Here is a 19565-nt window from a genome sequence, read left to right on the forward strand (position 1 = left end):
TGAATATATAACAAATATTTTTCTTAAATCCGATTCTAACGAAGAAAGCCTTATAAGAATAGAAGGAAGTTTTCCCATATATTAGATTCCATAACTCACAAATATGCAGATCTGAACTGTATACAGAATGTTGACTGGATTATATCCGACCGATTTTCAAAACGTCCACCCTATGAAAAGCTGTCCCTCTGTTCTATTAGACCACCAGCAAAATAGATTATCGTCCGACACTGCAATTTTCATCGCAACAAACGGCGCTGAAGAACAGATATAGGAACCCATTGCTATTACTATCCCATTGCTCCCTGCAAGATTCCATTATGTCTGTAAACGTACGGGGCGGCGAAGTCGTAGATGCCGTTTTCACAGTCCAAATACGTAGAAATCCATTGAACTAGCATGAAGGCTTTTTCACAGGAATGACATGAAAGGGAATAACATGGATTTCCATTTCCTGCTACACAATGATAAAGTCGGAGGGTATGGCTGGACACCTTGTCCATGTGGATTCAGACCTTGTTTTTGTTGGCTTCGTAAAGACGAAGGATGTCTTTCCGATACATTTAGGTCAAGATGGATTCCTGAAAATAGACGGTCCTTTCTGTCACTTTCAGGTTTTGTCCGCCTTACGTACCTCCGATTTTTCCTTGTAACCATATCCGGTGACAATCATGACTGCCTGTGGAAATCTTTCTCTGTACTGGCGGCAAAACTCAATATGTCACTTGCCAAAGATGTTACGATATGTAATTGCCTATATGTTACCGATACGCGTGAGATAAATGTAGACTTCATCCAATGTGATAACCGTCTCCCAACAAGTGTTTTTCGTAGAGTTTGCAGCAGTTTGTCTTACGTTCAACAAATGTGGCACGGCAGGACGTTGTGAACGCGGCCCTTATGTATACACCACAGGCCAAGATGACAACGATTGACGTGAATAACAGTGGAATGCGCCATATTTCATGCATGTGCCATGTTACGTTGGGGTGATGGATTCTCCTGATCTCCCAGTCGATGAATTCTAAAAAGCGCCTCAGGCGACTTTCACTGGTAACCTCTAATGGGTTCTCTTTGTTGGCTAATGTTTCTGCACAGGCCGAAGTTGTGTTTTTCTGGTCATGATATCATCTTTAGCTGTAGTCATTTCAACGATTAAACATTTTTCTGACACTTTCTTTATTCGGTTGGATGTCTCTCTCTCTCTCTCTCTCTCTATATATATATATACAGGGTGGTTCAGTAATGTTGGACAGCCCTGAATAAATCGAAAACCAGAAGAGATATTAGCAAGAGTTTGGTGGATCCAGATACTTGTGGAAGGGGGACGTCTTGTGAGGTACCACACAATGTTACCAGGTCAACAGTGTTGCCAACTCAGTACAAAGTTGTATTTTTTAAATGGAACATATAGAAGTTTATGCCATCAAAAGAATTAGTACAGAATGTGAATACCAACAAGCGAAACCGCACCTGTCAGTGTTGCCAAATAAGGAAGTTATAAAGCTTCAAAGATCAAGAAATTAAAGTGTCCGTAGAGCAAAACTAGCAAAAACGCAAGAAAAATAATACTACGGAATGAAAAGGAGTAACCGAAAGAGTAAACCAAAGAACGCACAGCATCCAGTGAGTAACAGGGTTGCCACAGCAAAGGGGGAAAAATTGAAAATTTTGCAGTTGCTATAGGAGGAAAAGTGCCCATATGACATAATGCTGAAAACACCATAGAAAGTCTATGTAAGATTCAGGAATCCTAATAGCGTTTGTTCGAAATCAATATCTCTAACCATTTCCGAGATACACCAAAGGTGTGCGGAGTTTGCAACACTGCATAATAATTCCCTCGCCCTCCAAACTACAGGAACGAGTAATGAAAATGATACGCCCAACAAAATGTAAGAACTACACGGGTCTAATCGTCAAATCAATTATGCAGTGTTGCAAACCCCGCACACCTTTGGTGTATCTCGAAAACGGTTAGAGATATCGCTTTCGAACAAACGCTATTAGGATTCCTGAATCTTACATAGACTTTCTATGGTGTTTCCAGCATTATGTCATATGGGCACTTTTCCTCCTATAGCAACTGCAAAATTTTCAATTTTTCCCCCTTTGCTGTGGCAACCCTGTTACTCACTGGATGCTGTGCGTTCTTTGGTTTACTCTTTCGGTTACTCCTTTTCATTCCGTAGTATTATTTTTCTTGCGTTTTTGCTAGTTTTGCTCTACGGACACTTTAATTTCTTGATCTTTGAAGCTTTATAACTTCCTTATTTGGCAACACTGACAGGTGCGGTTTCGCTTGTTGGTATTCACATTCTGTACTAATTCTTTTGATGGCATAAACTTCTATATGTTCCATTTAAAAAAATACAACTTTGTACTGAGCTGGCAACACTGTTGACCTGGTAACATTGTGTGGTACCTCACAAGACGTCCCCCTTCCACAAGTATCTGGATCCACCAAACTCTTGCTAATATCTCTTCTGGTTTTCGATTTATTCAGGGCTGTCCAACATTACTGAACCACCCTGTATATATATATATATATATATATATATATATATATATATATATATATATATATATATATATATATATATATATATATATATATATATATATATATTTAAAAAAAAAAATACCCTTCCCTTTCACTTTTGGTGGATCTCATTAACGCCAACACATCATTATGGCACCTGAGACTGGATACTACACTGATATCGATGCTGGTTTCATGTTTCTGGCGTAACAACTATGGTGTCAGTAGCATAGCTAAATAAATCGGATATAAACCTATCAATCTTCTGTACTAAGTACCTGCAGTGAGTTTATGATGGGCATGGTGAGCATGGATCTCTAATGTAAATACGCTACTGTAGATATGTTGGTGACGAACTAGTTCTATACACAGAAAATTCACAATTGGAACTGTTAACCAGCAACTTAGATTAGATTTCTCCCAGCATAAAATTTACCGTTGAACATTAAAAAATAAATTTAAAAAAAAAAAAAAAAAACTTATTTTGTTCTTAACATTAGACGAAACAATAACAAGTTTGCATTAATCATAAGCCGACTTCAAGTACATAGTGTATACACTGAAAATCAGCACATATTTATCAGTTAGCAAATCTAATATATGGAAAAACTTTTTTCAACGAGTTATAAGACCTTCTTGGTTAAAATCAGATTTAAGGAAAGAGATCTGTTATTTACTGAAGAACAGATATCCTGTATTCACTTCATTAAATTGCTACGATCAGATTAAAAGGAATTTTAGGATTTCACTAAATCTCGAACCGAAATTACTGATAAGAAATTGATTCAACTACCTATTCCCGAAGCTAACAACTATATATATGTATGTATGTGGTTTATGTGCAGTATTAAAACTCCCCGAACCTTTGGACAAAAGTGTTACCAATTTAACAGCTATTACAAGGATCCCCCCAAAGGAAGGGGGGAGTCTATGAGATAAAATGCAGCTGCTCAGAAGGTTGTAAAGGTATAACTAAGATTTTTGTCAAAGAACATCTTACAGAAGCTAATACAGAACACCCGATTTCAAGTCTTTGGAAACTTAAAACACAACACAATACTGTAGACTCACGAATTTTACTTGGATCCAAAAATAAAATTCAAAGACTACCTCTTGAAAATACGTTCATCTTTTTTAAAACAATCGAAATTTAACATAGATAAGGGCAAATTACGTAAGAAATGGGAGACAGTGATTAAAAATTACGTTCAATATTGGCATAGAGGCAATGAAGACGCTAACATGAATTGACTACCTTTTCCGTCTAAACGAAGAAACACATAAGTCAACTCAGCCATTTCACAATAAGCCATACCGCCACTTGATGAGTGATAGCAGCAATAGACAGGACAAAGCGTGTCTTTACTATCTTCTCCGTGACTCTATTCTTTGTATTTCCATGATGTTTCTATTTCTGTTATATTTACTTTATCGTACGTGACCACGGCTCCAGGGATGAGCCAAAGACTTGGAGGTGTAAGGAGTTTTAAGGAATCATAATTTGAAGTAAGTAGTAAGACGATCGTTAAAATTCCTGAGGGTGTTAGAATACTTAATACCAAAACTAATCTAAATTTTCAATCTATTCTAGCAACGGCTCACAAGATGACTGTAGCATATACCAGATGAAAATTTAGCCTGCTATGTCGAAACTGGACACATATACATAAAAAAACATGGAAATGTACTTGTTAACAGAATATTCCACCAATTCATGAGCATAGTACTGTGGAAATATCACAAATACAGTGAAAAACTGTCGTTATACTTCGTATCTTTAAAAGTGTTGCTAAAATTTCCCATACTTAAAAAAATCGCCTAAAAGGCTGTATATGAAAATTCGTTAAATAAATAATAAATTATTATAAAAAAATTTCAACTGTTCATGCTTAGTTTTCTCATTGTAAAACCTGGTCGTCAGTCAAGAATGATGAAACAGACTTCTCCAATGAATTTGTTAACAACAAATATTCGAAGAACTTTAGCTATTTTACTTTACAGTGAGAGCGATCTCTACAGGATAAGTATGTTATTTCTACAGAATGTTTACTGGGTAGGTCGCCGAAGAAGAAACAAAATGACAATTGTAGAAGAAATAATTGGCTATAAGTGTTTCAAATACAAATAGTCTTGTATATTATTATTATTATTATTATTATTATTATTATTATTATTATTATTATTATTATTATTAATAATAATAATAATAATAATAATAATAATAATAATAATAATAATAATAATAATATAGAGAAGCTTTAACGACTAATAAATGTTAAGGACCAATAAGAATTAAAAAATTACAATACTTCTACGCACATACCGGAAGATGAGACTTTTTGTACTCTCCTCCGCAAATGTATCCTGAAAATAACAGTACTTACTTATGTGTCAACAGATGATACTGCAGATTATTTGACCACCAAAACTGCCGATTACAGTTTTTGACTGGGCATACAAATGATTTTCTTGAACCATTTTTCTTTTCTTCACTAGTCTCTTCTGTATTTGAGGCATGCTCTTCAAACGAGTCCGTCTGATCTACAACAAAGCACAGAGAATATTAAAATCCTATTTCATTTCTTAGGAAATAGTTTTTACTTTACACAATCTCATATTTCAACGATATGAACAACATAAGATGCATTTACTACAACGAAGTATACTTCTGATTCCATTGTTACGTTACCTTATTAGGGTATCGCACTGTAAATTCGAAATCCACGAATTACCAATCCCATCGACTGACTAACATCGGAGTACAAATAAACTTCAGCAATAAGAAAAAAAGGGCATACACCAAATGAAAATTACCAGTCATATTAATTTCTCGGAATATGAATTCAGTTAACGTATGGTTGACCTTCATTCGAACAAAAATGTATATAACGGGCGAAAGCATCTATGTTATAAAAAACGTAATTTCTTTTGCTTCGACATGCTGCTCATCAGAAAAATGTTTATCATATAGGAATTCACAATCTTATCATTGTTCAGGGTTCAACAGAGAAATCTGACGGTTTTGAAGTTGAAATTCTGACCAGACTAATTATTCCATATATGATGTTTTAATTCCGAACCTGTGTTGTAAAATTTTCGGAAATTTTGAACCGGCTCGTAAAAAACCGTTTTTCCGGTTTCTTTCCGGAAAAATTGGGAAAATAACAAAAATCTTTGTATTATGTTAGTTTTACTAGTAATGGAACTTTTCTTTCTAACTCGTGAAAAATGCGAATTGAGAGATTTCAATATTGTGAATATTTAAAAAAAGAAGCATTCGAAAATAAAACTGTTGTAATTATTCTTGCAAAATTAATAGTCTGCACTTATTTCCTTTATGTGCCTTTTAGTCGTTTACTCCTGGTTGTGTGTTAATTACAGAACTTTTACAATTGCATACACATCTCATCATGAAGCGTTTCTGTTGCAACAAATAGAGCTCGAAAATGAAACTGAGTTCTTAATGTGCTCTTTGATCTGGTGAAATTTTGTTAATTTTAACCAAATTACTTCTTAAAAGAAAGAGCAGTAGGCAAATTTCACTAATACTCATGCACTAACAAGGTACATTCGCGAAGTGTCCCCTCGGGATTGTAAAATTAATTCAAATGCAAAGTTCTCCTCCACCCAATATGTATTGTACTAATTTTAGCAGCCCATGCGGGTAATATACATATTTATGGGCTTTCATATATCCGGAATTCAATCATACACTACTATAACGCTCGGACAAAATTGCTTTTAGTTTCTTTAGATGTAACTGGAAATCAATGTGGGCATATGCAAAACAAATTGGATCAAGTACTGCTTCTGCGACACAGGTTACCCACTTCGGTCACCATCTTGGATCCACCATATTGGATTCCACTTCCGGTTTTTCAAATGGGAATAGTGTATATGATACATCAGATTTGTGTACAATTTTCTCAGAAATTCATTGGTGTAGTCAGTTTTACCGCAGCTTGTACCGTTTGGGAGGTATTACATATTAAATCTCTCCAGGCACTTTGTGAATAGACATTGCAGATTAATATCAGTTACGCTTACGTTTTTGATGTTGACAAATTAAAAGAACTTCTAACTAAAAAGATACTGTAGGTATAAACAAACTCTTTACAAAATTGGTGTCATAATCTTATTACATTTCTTTGAGTGATTGTTATTACTTACATGTTATACTATAACAAGGAAGTATTGTAATAAGTTCAAAATGCCTAATGCAAATCCAGATTTGGGTGAAGACCTACGATTTCCGTATCGACGTACCTGTGTGTCTGCATGTATGTGCGTTACTGCGTTCAGAGAATATTTTATCAACGATAAATTACATAAAAAATTACCTATACACACGAGGCCCTGCACAACTTTCTATTTGGTTCAATATTCGTGAAGTCCCTGACATTCAACATGCAATACCTTCCAAACGTACAAGCTACGGTAAAACTGAATACACCAATGAATTTCCGAGAAAATTGTACATGAATTTGATGTATCACTTTCACCTATTCCCATTTGAAAAAAAATGAAAGTTGAATTCAATATGGCGGATCCAAGATGACGGCTGGAGTGGGTACCATGCGTCAGAGAAGCAGTGCTTGACCCAATTTGTTTTGTATATGCCCACATTCATGTTCATTCATGTACATCTAAAGAATCTAAAAGCAATTTTGTCCGAGAGTTATAGTAATATACATATGATTGAATTCCGGATATATATGAAGGCCCATAAATATGCATGTTACCCGTATGGGCCGCTAAAATTAGAACAATACACATTGGGGGGCGGATAAGTTTTCATTTAAATCAATTTTACACGAATCCCGAGGGCACACTTCGCGAATGTACCTTGTACGACATATAATTACTATTATTTAATATTCAAATACAGACTTGAATATAAACTTTATGTACAAAATTTTGTATGTAAACAAATACCTGTCTTCTAATGCGACAAATTATCTACATATATAAAAATGAAAGTGACTATATTTGTAACTTAACTCTTGAACCACCAGACTGATCTCGATAAAAATTTTCAACATAGATGAAGTTTGGGCCTGTGATGGATTTTACCATTTCACTTTGAAAGTGCAACTTGGAGGATGGAAGTGTGGATATGCATTGAAAATTACCGATCTTAGTGTCTAACTCATAGTTTTCGTGGTTGCTGAGATGAACATTAACACTTCCGATGATGTTTAAATTCAAATTCCGCGCCGCAACTTGGGAGAGGGAGAAGGGGTGGATATATAAAAATGATAAAAAATGTCCGATATTAGTGTGGAATCCATAGTTTTCGGGGTGGCTGAGATGAAGAGTGACACTCCCGATGCCGTTTAAGTCCAAATTCAGTCCCCATTAGTTACTCCTAAAGAGGGAAAGTGACAAGTAATTGAAAATGACTGATACTAGTATCGAATTCATAGTTTTTGGGGTCCCTAAGTTCATTGGTGACAGTTTTGGTGCCCTTTGGATCTAAAATAAAATGTATTCTCCCCGTGCGAAGAACGGGTATTCTGTTAGTCTTTAATAATAACGAACGGGAAATTGCACATGTTAAATTCTTTAATATATTTGTCGCTGCTCAAATTTACGCACTTGTGCGGTGTATGTGTGTATATGTAAATAAGATAATCTTTCTGAGTTGTTCGAAAAATATGATTACAAATAATAAAGAGGGAATTTTATCAGAAATGAGACAACTAAAAAGTAAAATTAAAAGCTGTTGCTTTAAGTATTTTCCCTGCTAGCGAAATACGTTGTATACATACACCCTCCATTCCAAAAGAAACCGAACTTTTGAAAACAAATAGTACCACTAGTGCCATCTGTTGTAATATTTTACCGGTAGATGGCGTAGTCCCTCATTGACAACTGGTATAAATGTCATGACATTTGGATGCACGGCAACAAAGTTATTGCGTTTCAACTGTCAGTGTGTTATGTACATCGGTCGGAAAATGAGTTTCAAACAACGAGCTGCAATTGAGTTTTGTGTTAAACTGGGTAAAGCTTTTAGTGAAACGCACCAAATGCTACAAAATGCATATGGTGATGAGTGTCTATCCCGTACGCAAGTTTACGAGTGGTTCAGGCGATTCAAATCGGGTAGAGAGACGCTGGATGATGACGAAAGATCAGGCCGTCCCAGAACTGGATTATCGGAAGAAAACATCGAAAAAGTGCGTGAATTCATCAAACATAACAAAAAATCGTCGGTGAAAGTTATTGAAATGGAATTAGGCATTCCTCAAACAACCGCATACCGCATTTTGACCGAAGTTTTGGGCCTTAAGAAGGTTAATTCGCGGTTTGTACCACACAAACTCACCGAAGACCAAAAAGTTGATCGAATTGCGCATTGCAAAGACATCGTTAAAAGTGCTCGGCAGGATCGAAACTTCTTGAAATCGATTGTAACTGGTGACGAGACGTGGTGTTTTGAATATGAGCCCGAAACAAAGCGGCAAAATGCTGAATGGAGAGCGCCGGATGAAGGAACACAAAAAAAGTCGCTTGGTGAAGTCAAAAATTAAGGTGATGCTGATTTGTTTTTACGATTCAAAAGGAATTATCCACAAAGAATTTGTTCAGCCCGGCCAGACAGTCACTGGAGAGTTTTACTTGGGCGTCATGAAGCGTTTGCTGGCAAGAATTCGTCGTATTCGGCCCGAATATCGCGAAATCGGCAGTTGGACTCTTTTGAACGATAATGCACCATCAAATCGTTCGCGACTTGTAACTGAGTTTTTGGTCAAAAATCACATTATTCGGTTGCATCATCCGCCCTATTCAACAGATCTCGCTCCGTGCGATTTCTATCTGTTCCCGAAATTGCATTTGGCGATGAAAGGAAAGTGGCACGCATCGATTGATGCCATTGAGAAGGCGACGACCGCCGTCCTAAAGACCATTCCAATAAAGGACATGGAGAAGTCGTTTGACAACTTGTTGGAGCGTGCAAATATGTGTATCGATGCAGAAGGGGAATACATTGATTAATAAAAATGATTTGTTCCAAAATGTACATTGCTTTTTTGTTTTTTTAAAACGTTCGGTTTCTTTTGGAATGGAGGGTGTATATGCTGCAGACACGTTACAGCAAATAAGATTAGTATCAGGCGAAGAAATAGTTTTTAAATTATATTTTCCGGGTTTTGCCAATATTTCCGAACAAAAGATTTTTTCTAATGGGTTCAAAATTTCCAGAAATTTTACACAGCATACGAACAATACGTATCTCCATAAAATATATATTTGACTTTAACATACTGGTATTAACTAAAATGATTCTGGCCCTGTTATTTAACACTTTCCTACCATAAAACAGTAACTTTAATTATCTAAGATTACTTAAGATAATTTAAATGCGTCTGTATTACTTAATCTAACTAGGATTATATTTTAGGATCTTTTGTAGCCATAACTCCATTCTATCACGGTGCTGACTTTAAAGGAGTGGTACAAATATATTTGTTGCCACAAAATTTCTCTATTCTAATACAAGAAACATAACTGCTCAATGAACTTAACTGTAAACTAGTAATTTAAAATAGCATTTTAAATGTATCCTGTAATAAAATATTCGCAAACGTCAAGTTTTTCCAATTTTTCCGGTTTTTTTTTCTCGGGAAAAGATGGTAATTTTTTTTTTCTTTAGCCAACATTTTTGGCTTTTTCCAGGCCTTCACAACACTATTCCGAACTGAACTGTAACTCGAAGTATTTTACTTACAACAATTAATGATGAAGGATACCGCACCTCCTATTTCAAAATTACATTTTTACTTTTTTTTTTCAGGTGTTTCTCCCTTATCTGAAAGCCGTATTTACGACTAGCGTAACTGAAAGCTTTGTTTCTAATTTTCTTTCTTTTTCAGACCAATTCTGCGCATACGTAATCGTTGAGATTGAGAGTGAAATTGAAGCTACTTCAAATGATTTCAGTCCCCACAGGGCTGTGGCCAGGAGAACATCACGGATTCATCTTGGGCAAGTTAAAAAAGAAGAAAAGAAACAGGAAGTCTGTGATTGTTACTTCGCCGACAATTCAATATTAATCGGAATCTCAATGTTTCATATCTAATTGTTGTAAGCAAAACGCTTTGAGTTATAGTCCATTTCAGACATAAAATATTACTCGTAAAATAAATCAGTTTAGTCACAATTTCGAAATGAAAACAGTCAGGTTTTTCTCACGAACCCTGAATAATCTACGTTCACGGCCTCTCCACTGAGTACAATTAGAGAAAAAATCTAAACAATTTTAAATCGGCTGTGATTAAAGAAAGTAAGAGATTGTTGGTGTCCAATGATTGTATATTACTAACTACCAATGATCACAGGTTGCACATATCTCTTTATTTCCCGGATTTTAAGTATAAATGATTTAAAATTCAACTGATATTTGTATGAAATGAAAAATGCACAAGCCTATATTATTTTATTTCCATACCAAAACAAGGATCAGTGGAGAACCCTACTGTTCCTCAGTGTACTGAAGCTTCTCAATTTGAGGAAAATGAATTATAAGTTATGACAGAATATTAATGACATTAATATTCATTCGTATCAAAATAAACTTTATTGAATGCTTACGAGAAACAAAGGACAACGTATAGTATATGTTTCTTATACAACACATTGTTTTTGTCAGAATATCTACATAACGCTTACTGCTGCCTAGAGATTTTCCTTCTGTTCAGAGGACTATGTAATTTTGTACGGAAATGTGGATTCTACTGTGACGGATTGCATTTTTTCATTTTGCTATTTTTATTTTTGGTCTATATTTTTACATAAGAAACTGTTCTCAGTGAATATTTCTTTCTGTCTGTTATATTGTAACATGTTCTTAAAAGAAGCACCTCTTAGTTCACAACCAAATGTTTAATCTTCCATTTTGTGAGCTATGTGACCTCTTTAGTAGATACTGATATCAGTTTCTTTTTCGTTGCTTATGTTCATATATAAAAAGGATCGTGTGTTAAATTCAGGGTGGCGACAAAATTTACGGGAACAAATTTCCGGCTTTTTTTGGTTTTCCCGAACATTTTTTAAAGTTTTCCCTGATATTTAATTAGCCACACAGATTATCTCATTTTCATGGAAAATCAATACCAAGGAAACATGACAACGATAATACATAAGTAATATATTTTCCCCTCTAATCAACTAGAACAATGAATAATATAACAATGTATTTCATTATGAAATTATAAACTTCCCTGAAATTTTAATCTGTAACTTTAGTCACATGATGATAGTTTTCTCACTTATGAAAGAAAAAGTGTATGATACAAGAAAGGGAGGATAGGAATTAGTGTTTATTTAGGTATATTGGTAATAGTGAACACGGATATATTTTCCTCTGGTGGATGTTACGGCGGAAGGTTATCCCATTGTTGTGGGAATATATTAAGAAAATGGCTAGGGATGTACCGATACCACTTTTTCAACGATACTCGATACTTAAGAGGTTGATACTGCCGATACCGATACTTTTGGACAAATTTCTTATATATTATCAGGAGCTTTCAGAATAATAAAATGATCTACATTTTAATAGGGTCTATTAGATATAAGGCCAAAATTTGACATACAAAGACAAAAAGCAGAATTTCATATTACGTTCCACACAAAAAATATATTTCCTCTAAATTTAATCGAACTCACATAAAATGAATTAAAATGCAGCAAATACTTATCTAGTGTAAACTCAATTCTAAGTCAGTGATTGATATTTAGAGTGTTAATGTACTTTGACAGTTACATTGCATTTACTAGTCTGTATTACATACATACAGTGGCGGCGATTGGACGTTCAAAGTGGGAGAAGCAAGAAATGATCTGAACCTTCGTGTATCAATGTTAGTTTTCTTGATTCTTTCTAACACTGTTTGACGAAAAGTTGTATAATTAATAGGATACTATTTTTTCAGTTAAAATACCGTGTATCATATTTTATTAAGTAAATTGACCAGAGCAACGCAAGTAGGCACTAGCGTTTTGTACTCATAAACAACGAAGATCTAAGAAGAGATCTGATTTCTTGCTCATGAATATCTTAAAATCCTGTCTGGAAAATTGTGTGATTTGGCTAGTGGCCACCGGTCATTATTTGATACCAAAATGTTCACCATCCTCTTAGGTACTGATCAACACCATCATCATCTCTCTGTGACTTACCGTTCCCAAGATATTGGCCAAAAATGTTCCGATTTCGGGAGATTTAAGGAGCCATATCTCGGGAACCTTAAGTCATAGAGAGATGATATTGGTGTTGATCAATACCTAAGAGGATGGTGAACATTTTGTTAACAAGTAGTAATCGGTGACCACTGGTTATATCTTCATTTCAATATATATATATAAAATGTGACAGCTCAATATAGCTACTTCAATTGATCCCTAATATGCAGGTTCCAAATATGTAATTGTATTATCTATTGAATTTAATCAAATACATTTAATATACAATTTCATACAAAATTTGAAAAAAAAAATATTTCTTTTTTTAAAGATACTTTTAACGCTGATACTAATCGGGACAACCTCCAGACCGCACACATTTTTAACGACCTGCCAGAAATTGAGAAAACTTGGCTGGGGGGTTTAATACATCTACAGCATAGCCAGAACCTGGTCCTCCTCCGACTTTTTTTCGGTCCTTGCAGAACTCCATGAGTGGTGTTAAGTAAAACTTCAAAAAAGGTATCTGGAAACTGTGTCTCAACTTTTTGACAAAAAAACACAGAAGTTCTAGAGCGACGAGATTATGATGTTGCCGGAAAAATTGCAAAAGGTGATTGGACAAAATGATGCGTATGTTTCAAAATGTTATTTTCTAATCACAATAATTGTATTTTCAATTTAGACTTCCAAAGTTGTCAGTGTGGTTACGACACCTTTCCTTCAGATCAGTTCCAGCAGTTTCTTTTGAATTACTAGGTGACTCGTGATAACTGCTGACGGTAAAGGTTTGAGTCTATCGTTCTTCCCAGCGGCAGCAGTTCGTAATGCACGATGTCCTTCCAATCCCATCAAACCTTTACAACCTTCCTGGGCGTCAATGAGGCCTTTGTCAAACTCGATTCGACCACTGGTTTCTCACATTATTGACGGAGATTATCCACTTTTTATCACTTGTGATCAACTGCTTCTGAAATGACTTGAGTCCGTTACGTTTTAGGAGAGTCGCATACAAAAATCGATCGAGTCAATGTTTTAGAGTCTGATCATGTCGCACTCAAACGTGTTATCAGATAGTTAAACAATGTTTGGTGATGGGTGTTTAGATCATTGACGATGGCATGGCAGCTTACACATAGGTCTTGCTCGAGTTTTGCCAGAATATTATTCACTTTTGATGATTAATTGCCATTGTGAGGTGCACTTTAGAAATCGAAATTTCCAGAACAAAAACGACTGAACGATATTCTGATCCTTGTTTTTGATAACATATCTTACTCATAAACAGCACAAATTTCTTTACGGGCCTAAGCAGCATTTGGACTTTGATCGAATTAAAAGTCTAGTGTAGCGCAATTTTATGGAGAGTTCACTTATTTTTACGGCGCAATATTTTACGTTTGATTATCAGAATTCGAACAATATTTGCATATCTACAGGCTTTAACAGTTAGCTATCAAACGACGTTAAGTATGACTTGTTGGGACTCACATACCCTGATATTTGAGAAACTAACGCCACCTCGTGCATAAAAAACTCTCTAATTATTGGAGGACCTGGCATATATATGAAAATCATGCTTCTCCTGAAAAGAATGGGATTGAGTACTTGAATCCTCCCCTCCCAACTCTGATGATGTTTTCTGTGTACGCCACACATGATATATAATTTTCCTAGGAATACTTACCTTCTCTATTTAACACATTTATGTCCATCTTTGCAGCTTTTGTGAAACTGTTACTTCTTCGTGCATCTGAGAAACCTAAAAAACATGAAAAGAACGATTGTTACTACGAATTATTTAAACACCCATTGAAAGTCTAAAAAACTGAATACAATTAAAATATTTCTTTTTTAACTGGTAAACTAAGAGGTTTCAGGTTTCTTTTATTATGTGATGTTAGGATAAGAACGAAATCGAAGATTTCCTGATAGTCAATTTTTTTCCAAGCTGTTTCTCACACGTTACAGATACCAAGTAGCAATACGTTATTCTTCTTCCAATATATAAGAGTGGACGATCACAGTGTTCGTGAGAATTCACTTCACAATAACTACACGAAAGAAAGATATTTATGATAATGTTAGTACGTATTTCTTTCTACATACCTTAATCTAGTCAAATAAAACATGCACATGTAGAGTATGCTACCATTCTGCAAACATATAACTGCTAGTACATATTCTTTCCGAAAGTTTTTTTCTTGTATACTTACGACTGGCGTATGGATATATGATTTCAAGTATCTGCATTACAAAAATAACACTACAATATGCAAAATCTTGCAGTAGTAAGGTGTTTCTAATGAAAAAATCCCCCTTTTCAAATATAATTTTAATTTTTCTTCCAATTTAAAGTATCCCGTTCTTAGCACGGGATTTTCTTTTCTTTCTTTTTTTTTTTTTTTACCTCCCATACTTGTCACGTAAGTAAAGAAAGGATGATGATTAATGAAAGTGAATGACTGCTAATTTTTTTTTTCCTCCCACTGAGAATCAAACCCGGGAGCAAGTTCAGGAAAGCCACTAGACTACTGGAGAGAGCCCTTGGCATTGAAAAAATAAGTTCATGGCAAATATACGAAAGATATATTTCAACTCTTTTTTTTTTCGTCCACTAAGGGTATGCATTTGAATCGAAATGCAAGATCAGAAACCCACTTTAATTTTAAATGGTTCATTTCGTCATTTTTTAATTACAAAAAAGAAAATTAAAATATTACAGAAATATTCCTCCTTTAGAGGTAGAATTTTCGAAAACCTTCGGACAAGTCAACTATTTTACTTCAGGATTGTATATACCAAGTTCCATCTGGCTAAGTAAAAGGGTTCCTCAGAGACATATTTCTGTTATAAATTTTGAACTTCTCGCCCTTTAGGACATGTAGTTTTGTGAAAGCGGTAAGATAAGAACATGGCTTGAGTCAAATGCTAACTAGCAGGGTTTGATAAAACCCGGGCTTTTTTGAAAAAGCCCAACCCACCTGGGCCCATATGGGTTTTTCGGGTTTAATTGGGTTTTTTCGGGTTTAATAGGTTTTTTTCGAAATAGTTCAATGTCTTTGGGGTAAAAGTGTTAAAATGTGATTTATATTTCAAGATTGTCATTGTCACAACTTGCAACAATTTTCTACTTACTGCTGTTTTGAAAAAAATGGCCGCCATTTTGAAATTTTACATTCAATCCCCGAGAAAATCTATACAGCAAATGTACCATATCTCGTGCTTCCACCGTCAAAATTTCAACTTAAAAGACTGAAAATTGCGCTTCGTAGCGTGGATACTCGCTGTTTTGAAATAATGGCCGCCATTTTGAAATTTTACGTTGGTATGGCGCCAAAATCTATACAGGAAATTTAAGTGTCTCGTGCTTGTATCTTGAAAATTTTAACTTAAAAGGCCGAAAGTTGTACCCTGTAATTGTGTGGTAGAGGCAGACAAACGAGTTGAGTTGATTTTGTGTTTAACGTCCCTTTCAGCAGCGAGGCTATATGAGACGGGACCTACTGATTAACGTGGAATCTGAACCACATGAGCTCCCTCCGGGAAGCAAACCCGGGTCCCACGCCGAAGACGCGTTAACTAACCGCGTAGCCATGAAGGAGCTCGGCAGACAAACGAACAAATTTAGACCAAGTCATCCAGAAGCCTGACTGACGTTCGTCAAATATGAATACCAAAAGGGATCTATTAACTTAAAACAAAGATACAATTCATGTTGTATGAAATAAATACATGTTTTAAAATGTCTTATATGAAATTAACATCTTCCAGCGTAAATAAACCTGCCATATTTTCTCCATGAGAATACGGGACACCTCAGATCCCCCCCTTCCTCAATTTTCCAACACAATGCAATGAACTGTAGTCTGGTTATGGACAAAAGTATAATAGGCCGCGGTGGCTCAGTGGTAGAGCGTTCACCTCTAGTGCATGGGGTTCCTAGTTCGATCCCAGCTCGCGCCAAGTGAGCTTTGTGGTGGACAAACACGTTGTGTGTGGGTTTTCTCGAGACAATCACGTTTCCTCCCACTTTCTTCATTCTGTCATTTCAATCATTTCTCATCATCACCGTCACCTTGAGATAGCACGCATAACCGTGAGACTAAAACTAAAAGATTTCATTTTATTATTTTTTTTTTCAATAATATAATAGGCGAAAATTCACTAAGCTGCTTTTCTCTGTTCGTACCCTGCAATTAATTGTATAGACTGAAGATGCCTAAAAACTTCAGATGTGCTATAAAAATGCTTTACAGGAAAACAACATGCAAGTTATTTAAATCAGTGGTACAATCTACTTTCAATATTTTTCGCGCGTTTAGCAATATTTATTTACATGGCTGTATCTGCCAAAATTACGTTCGTCAGTTTAATCTGATGAAAAGCTGATTTTTCTCCTTGTGTCGTATGTAATTGTCAGGACCAGATTTACATTTTTCTAAGACCTGGACCAAACCACAATTCTGTGTCCCTAGCCTCTGAAAAAGATTATAACTCTTGTTAACTTGTCTAATGTGTTGCTGAAGAAAAGGTTAGTCATCTTCCCTGTGTTTGTAAATGTAGATACACTCAAAGCATCTTTTTTTTATTATTTTATTTATTTATTTTTATTTTATTTTATTTTTTATTTATTTATTTATTTTTTATGTTCCGGAGAGTATCCGAGTTTCCATCAAGTGCAATGGAAAAAGTAGCATTGCAAATTTCGCTCGCTATCAAGTCGGACAGGGTGGTGTTATAAACTTCCTCGAAACTGTTACATGCAACAGCGTACTGTTCATTCACTAATTAGAGGATTCCCAGCCAATGTCAGATTTTTTTGTTTTTCACTTTTCGAATAAGCTGATATTGATAGCAGAAATGGATCGGAGTTAAAATACGGGACATTTCCCTGTCCCGACTAAATTTACGGGGACGGGGGACACTCGGGCTCAAAAACGGGACCTGTATGGTAGGCTTAAGCGTAAAATAAATAGTTTTATTGTTGAAGTATTCATTTCCGATCCTTCTGCGCTTAATTCGGGAATTTCCCGAGCACTTCTTTCACGGCGTGTACATCAAAACTTCCACTAGTACGGAAATTTGAACTCAGCACTTGAAATAGTAAGCATTACATAGTCTTCGGAACCCCAAGCATTAAGCTTCTTAAATTTGACAAGAATTTTTACGCTATCGCTAGTTTTGATTCTACAGAATGCTTATTTTAAGAGTAGCAACAAATGACTGAATTAAACTGTTATTGTTGGGAAACCAAATTTTAGTTGAAGAACCTTGTGTTTTACATCAAAGGTGAGAAATAATACTAATAGTTTTACTAATGTATTTACATATGTACTATTAGTACCGGCACCTATGACCTTAAACCCGTCAAACGTATGAGTGATAATGCCCCTCGGTGTCGCCAAGTCGACGAGCATACTATTCACGGATACGCTGACGTTATGGCATCGAGAAATTTGTTACGGTCTGACGTTAGGAATAGCATTATTGGGACACCCAAGGAATTGGGTAGAACACAGCTACCAACCGCTGAAATGTATTGAGACAATACCTATGGGAGCGAGAAGAAAAAATGAGAATTTCGGGATACCGGAAAGAGCCTTCAACAAAGGACTTATCTTCTTACTGTTACTCTCTTCATAATAAAAAGTACTTAACACAACTGAAACACTGTTCTCACTTCTACATACTGCACTTCACACGAAAACAAATTATTTAGTTAAAATTTCCTACAGCACTAATAAATAACTCAAGCAGCGACAATCACGTTCGACACAGCTGGTTGACTACTGGCGACTGATAAGACAGATCCTTTCAGCTGGGCAAGTACAAGAGAAGAGGCGTTCGGGGAGAGGTGGGCGGCAGGTGATCTAGTGTGATAAGCAGATGCATACGGCATTGGGAGCAAATTATTTATACTATTACTGCTCTTAGAATTTAGCACTAAAGTGTTTTCTTCGTTATTCAAGAGACTTCAATAATTTTATATTAAAATTTAATTGTACGATACACCAGAAAATCATTAACTAGGTTTTTATGCTTGTGGTGTACAGAAATAACCGTAATAAATTTGTTTTATGTATTTATTTCTCCTTTCCAATGCTATTTCAATAATTTAAAAGACCGAAAAATATAGGAAATATTTAAGAAATATTTTTTGGAAAATCAGTTGAAAAGTGAATCTTTTGTTGATTTTTCTAATATTTGAGCTCTACTCGGCAGCAGAAGGAGTTGTCTGATCGAGTTGAGATTTTTTATACGTTTTATTGATGCCATTTGGCGAAAAATCCGCACTAGCCGTAACCGGATTTCGAAAAAAATTTTATTTCGATACACCCTAATATATATATATAAATTCATTCAGTGCATTCAGAACTTTATAAAGGTCTTATGTTGAATGATGATGTATACCTTAACGTGAAAGCCTCTAATCCGACCAAGGAAAGTCTAAAATGTGATAAAAATCACTTACAATGTGATCACCTTAGTTGTATCAATAATATACTAACAAATTGGTCAAAAACCCAGGTGGGTTTTAAAGTGGGTTTTTTCAGGTGGGTCCAACCCGAAAAAACCCTCGGGCTGGGCCCACTTGGGCAAACCCTGCTAACTAGGCTCAAAAATGAATTCTAAACGGTTCATCCGTTTAACTTGATGAAACAGATACGTCGATGTTATTTTTACATATTGTAATAACATAGAAATTGCAGCGGAATTTTCTAAAAGGCTGGAGACTATGGTCATTTATTTATAATAATGAGTAAGCAATACACATAGTTCCATGTTCCAAACCTCGATATATATTCTATTTTTGGACTTCTTTTAACCC

The 19565-nt window shown here is 35.4% G+C and overlaps 1 protein-coding gene across 3 annotated transcripts in view; it reads right to left on the bottom strand.

The window, feature by feature from the left end:
• Positions 1-19565, bottom strand: part of LOC145664365 (uncharacterized) — a 68548-nt gene that overhangs the window by 47139 nt on the left and 1844 nt on the right. For all 3 annotated transcript variants that reach the window (XM_081731005.1, XM_081731007.1, XM_081731008.1), the window contains exons 2-3: positions 14421-14495; positions 4927-5083 (exon numbers count right to left, since the gene is read on the bottom strand). In XM_081731005.1, the coding sequence (XP_081587131.1) occupies positions 4927-5083; positions 14421-14495 (232 nt within the window). The remainder of the gene's footprint in view (positions 1-4926; positions 5084-14420; positions 14496-19565) is intronic.

The sequence above is a fragment of the Thermobia domestica genome, chromosome 11 (genome assembly GCF_964235325.1).
Source record: "Thermobia domestica chromosome 11, izTheDome1.hap1.1, whole genome shotgun sequence".
Lineage (NCBI taxonomy): Eukaryota > Metazoa > Arthropoda > Insecta > Zygentoma > Lepismatidae > Thermobia > Thermobia domestica.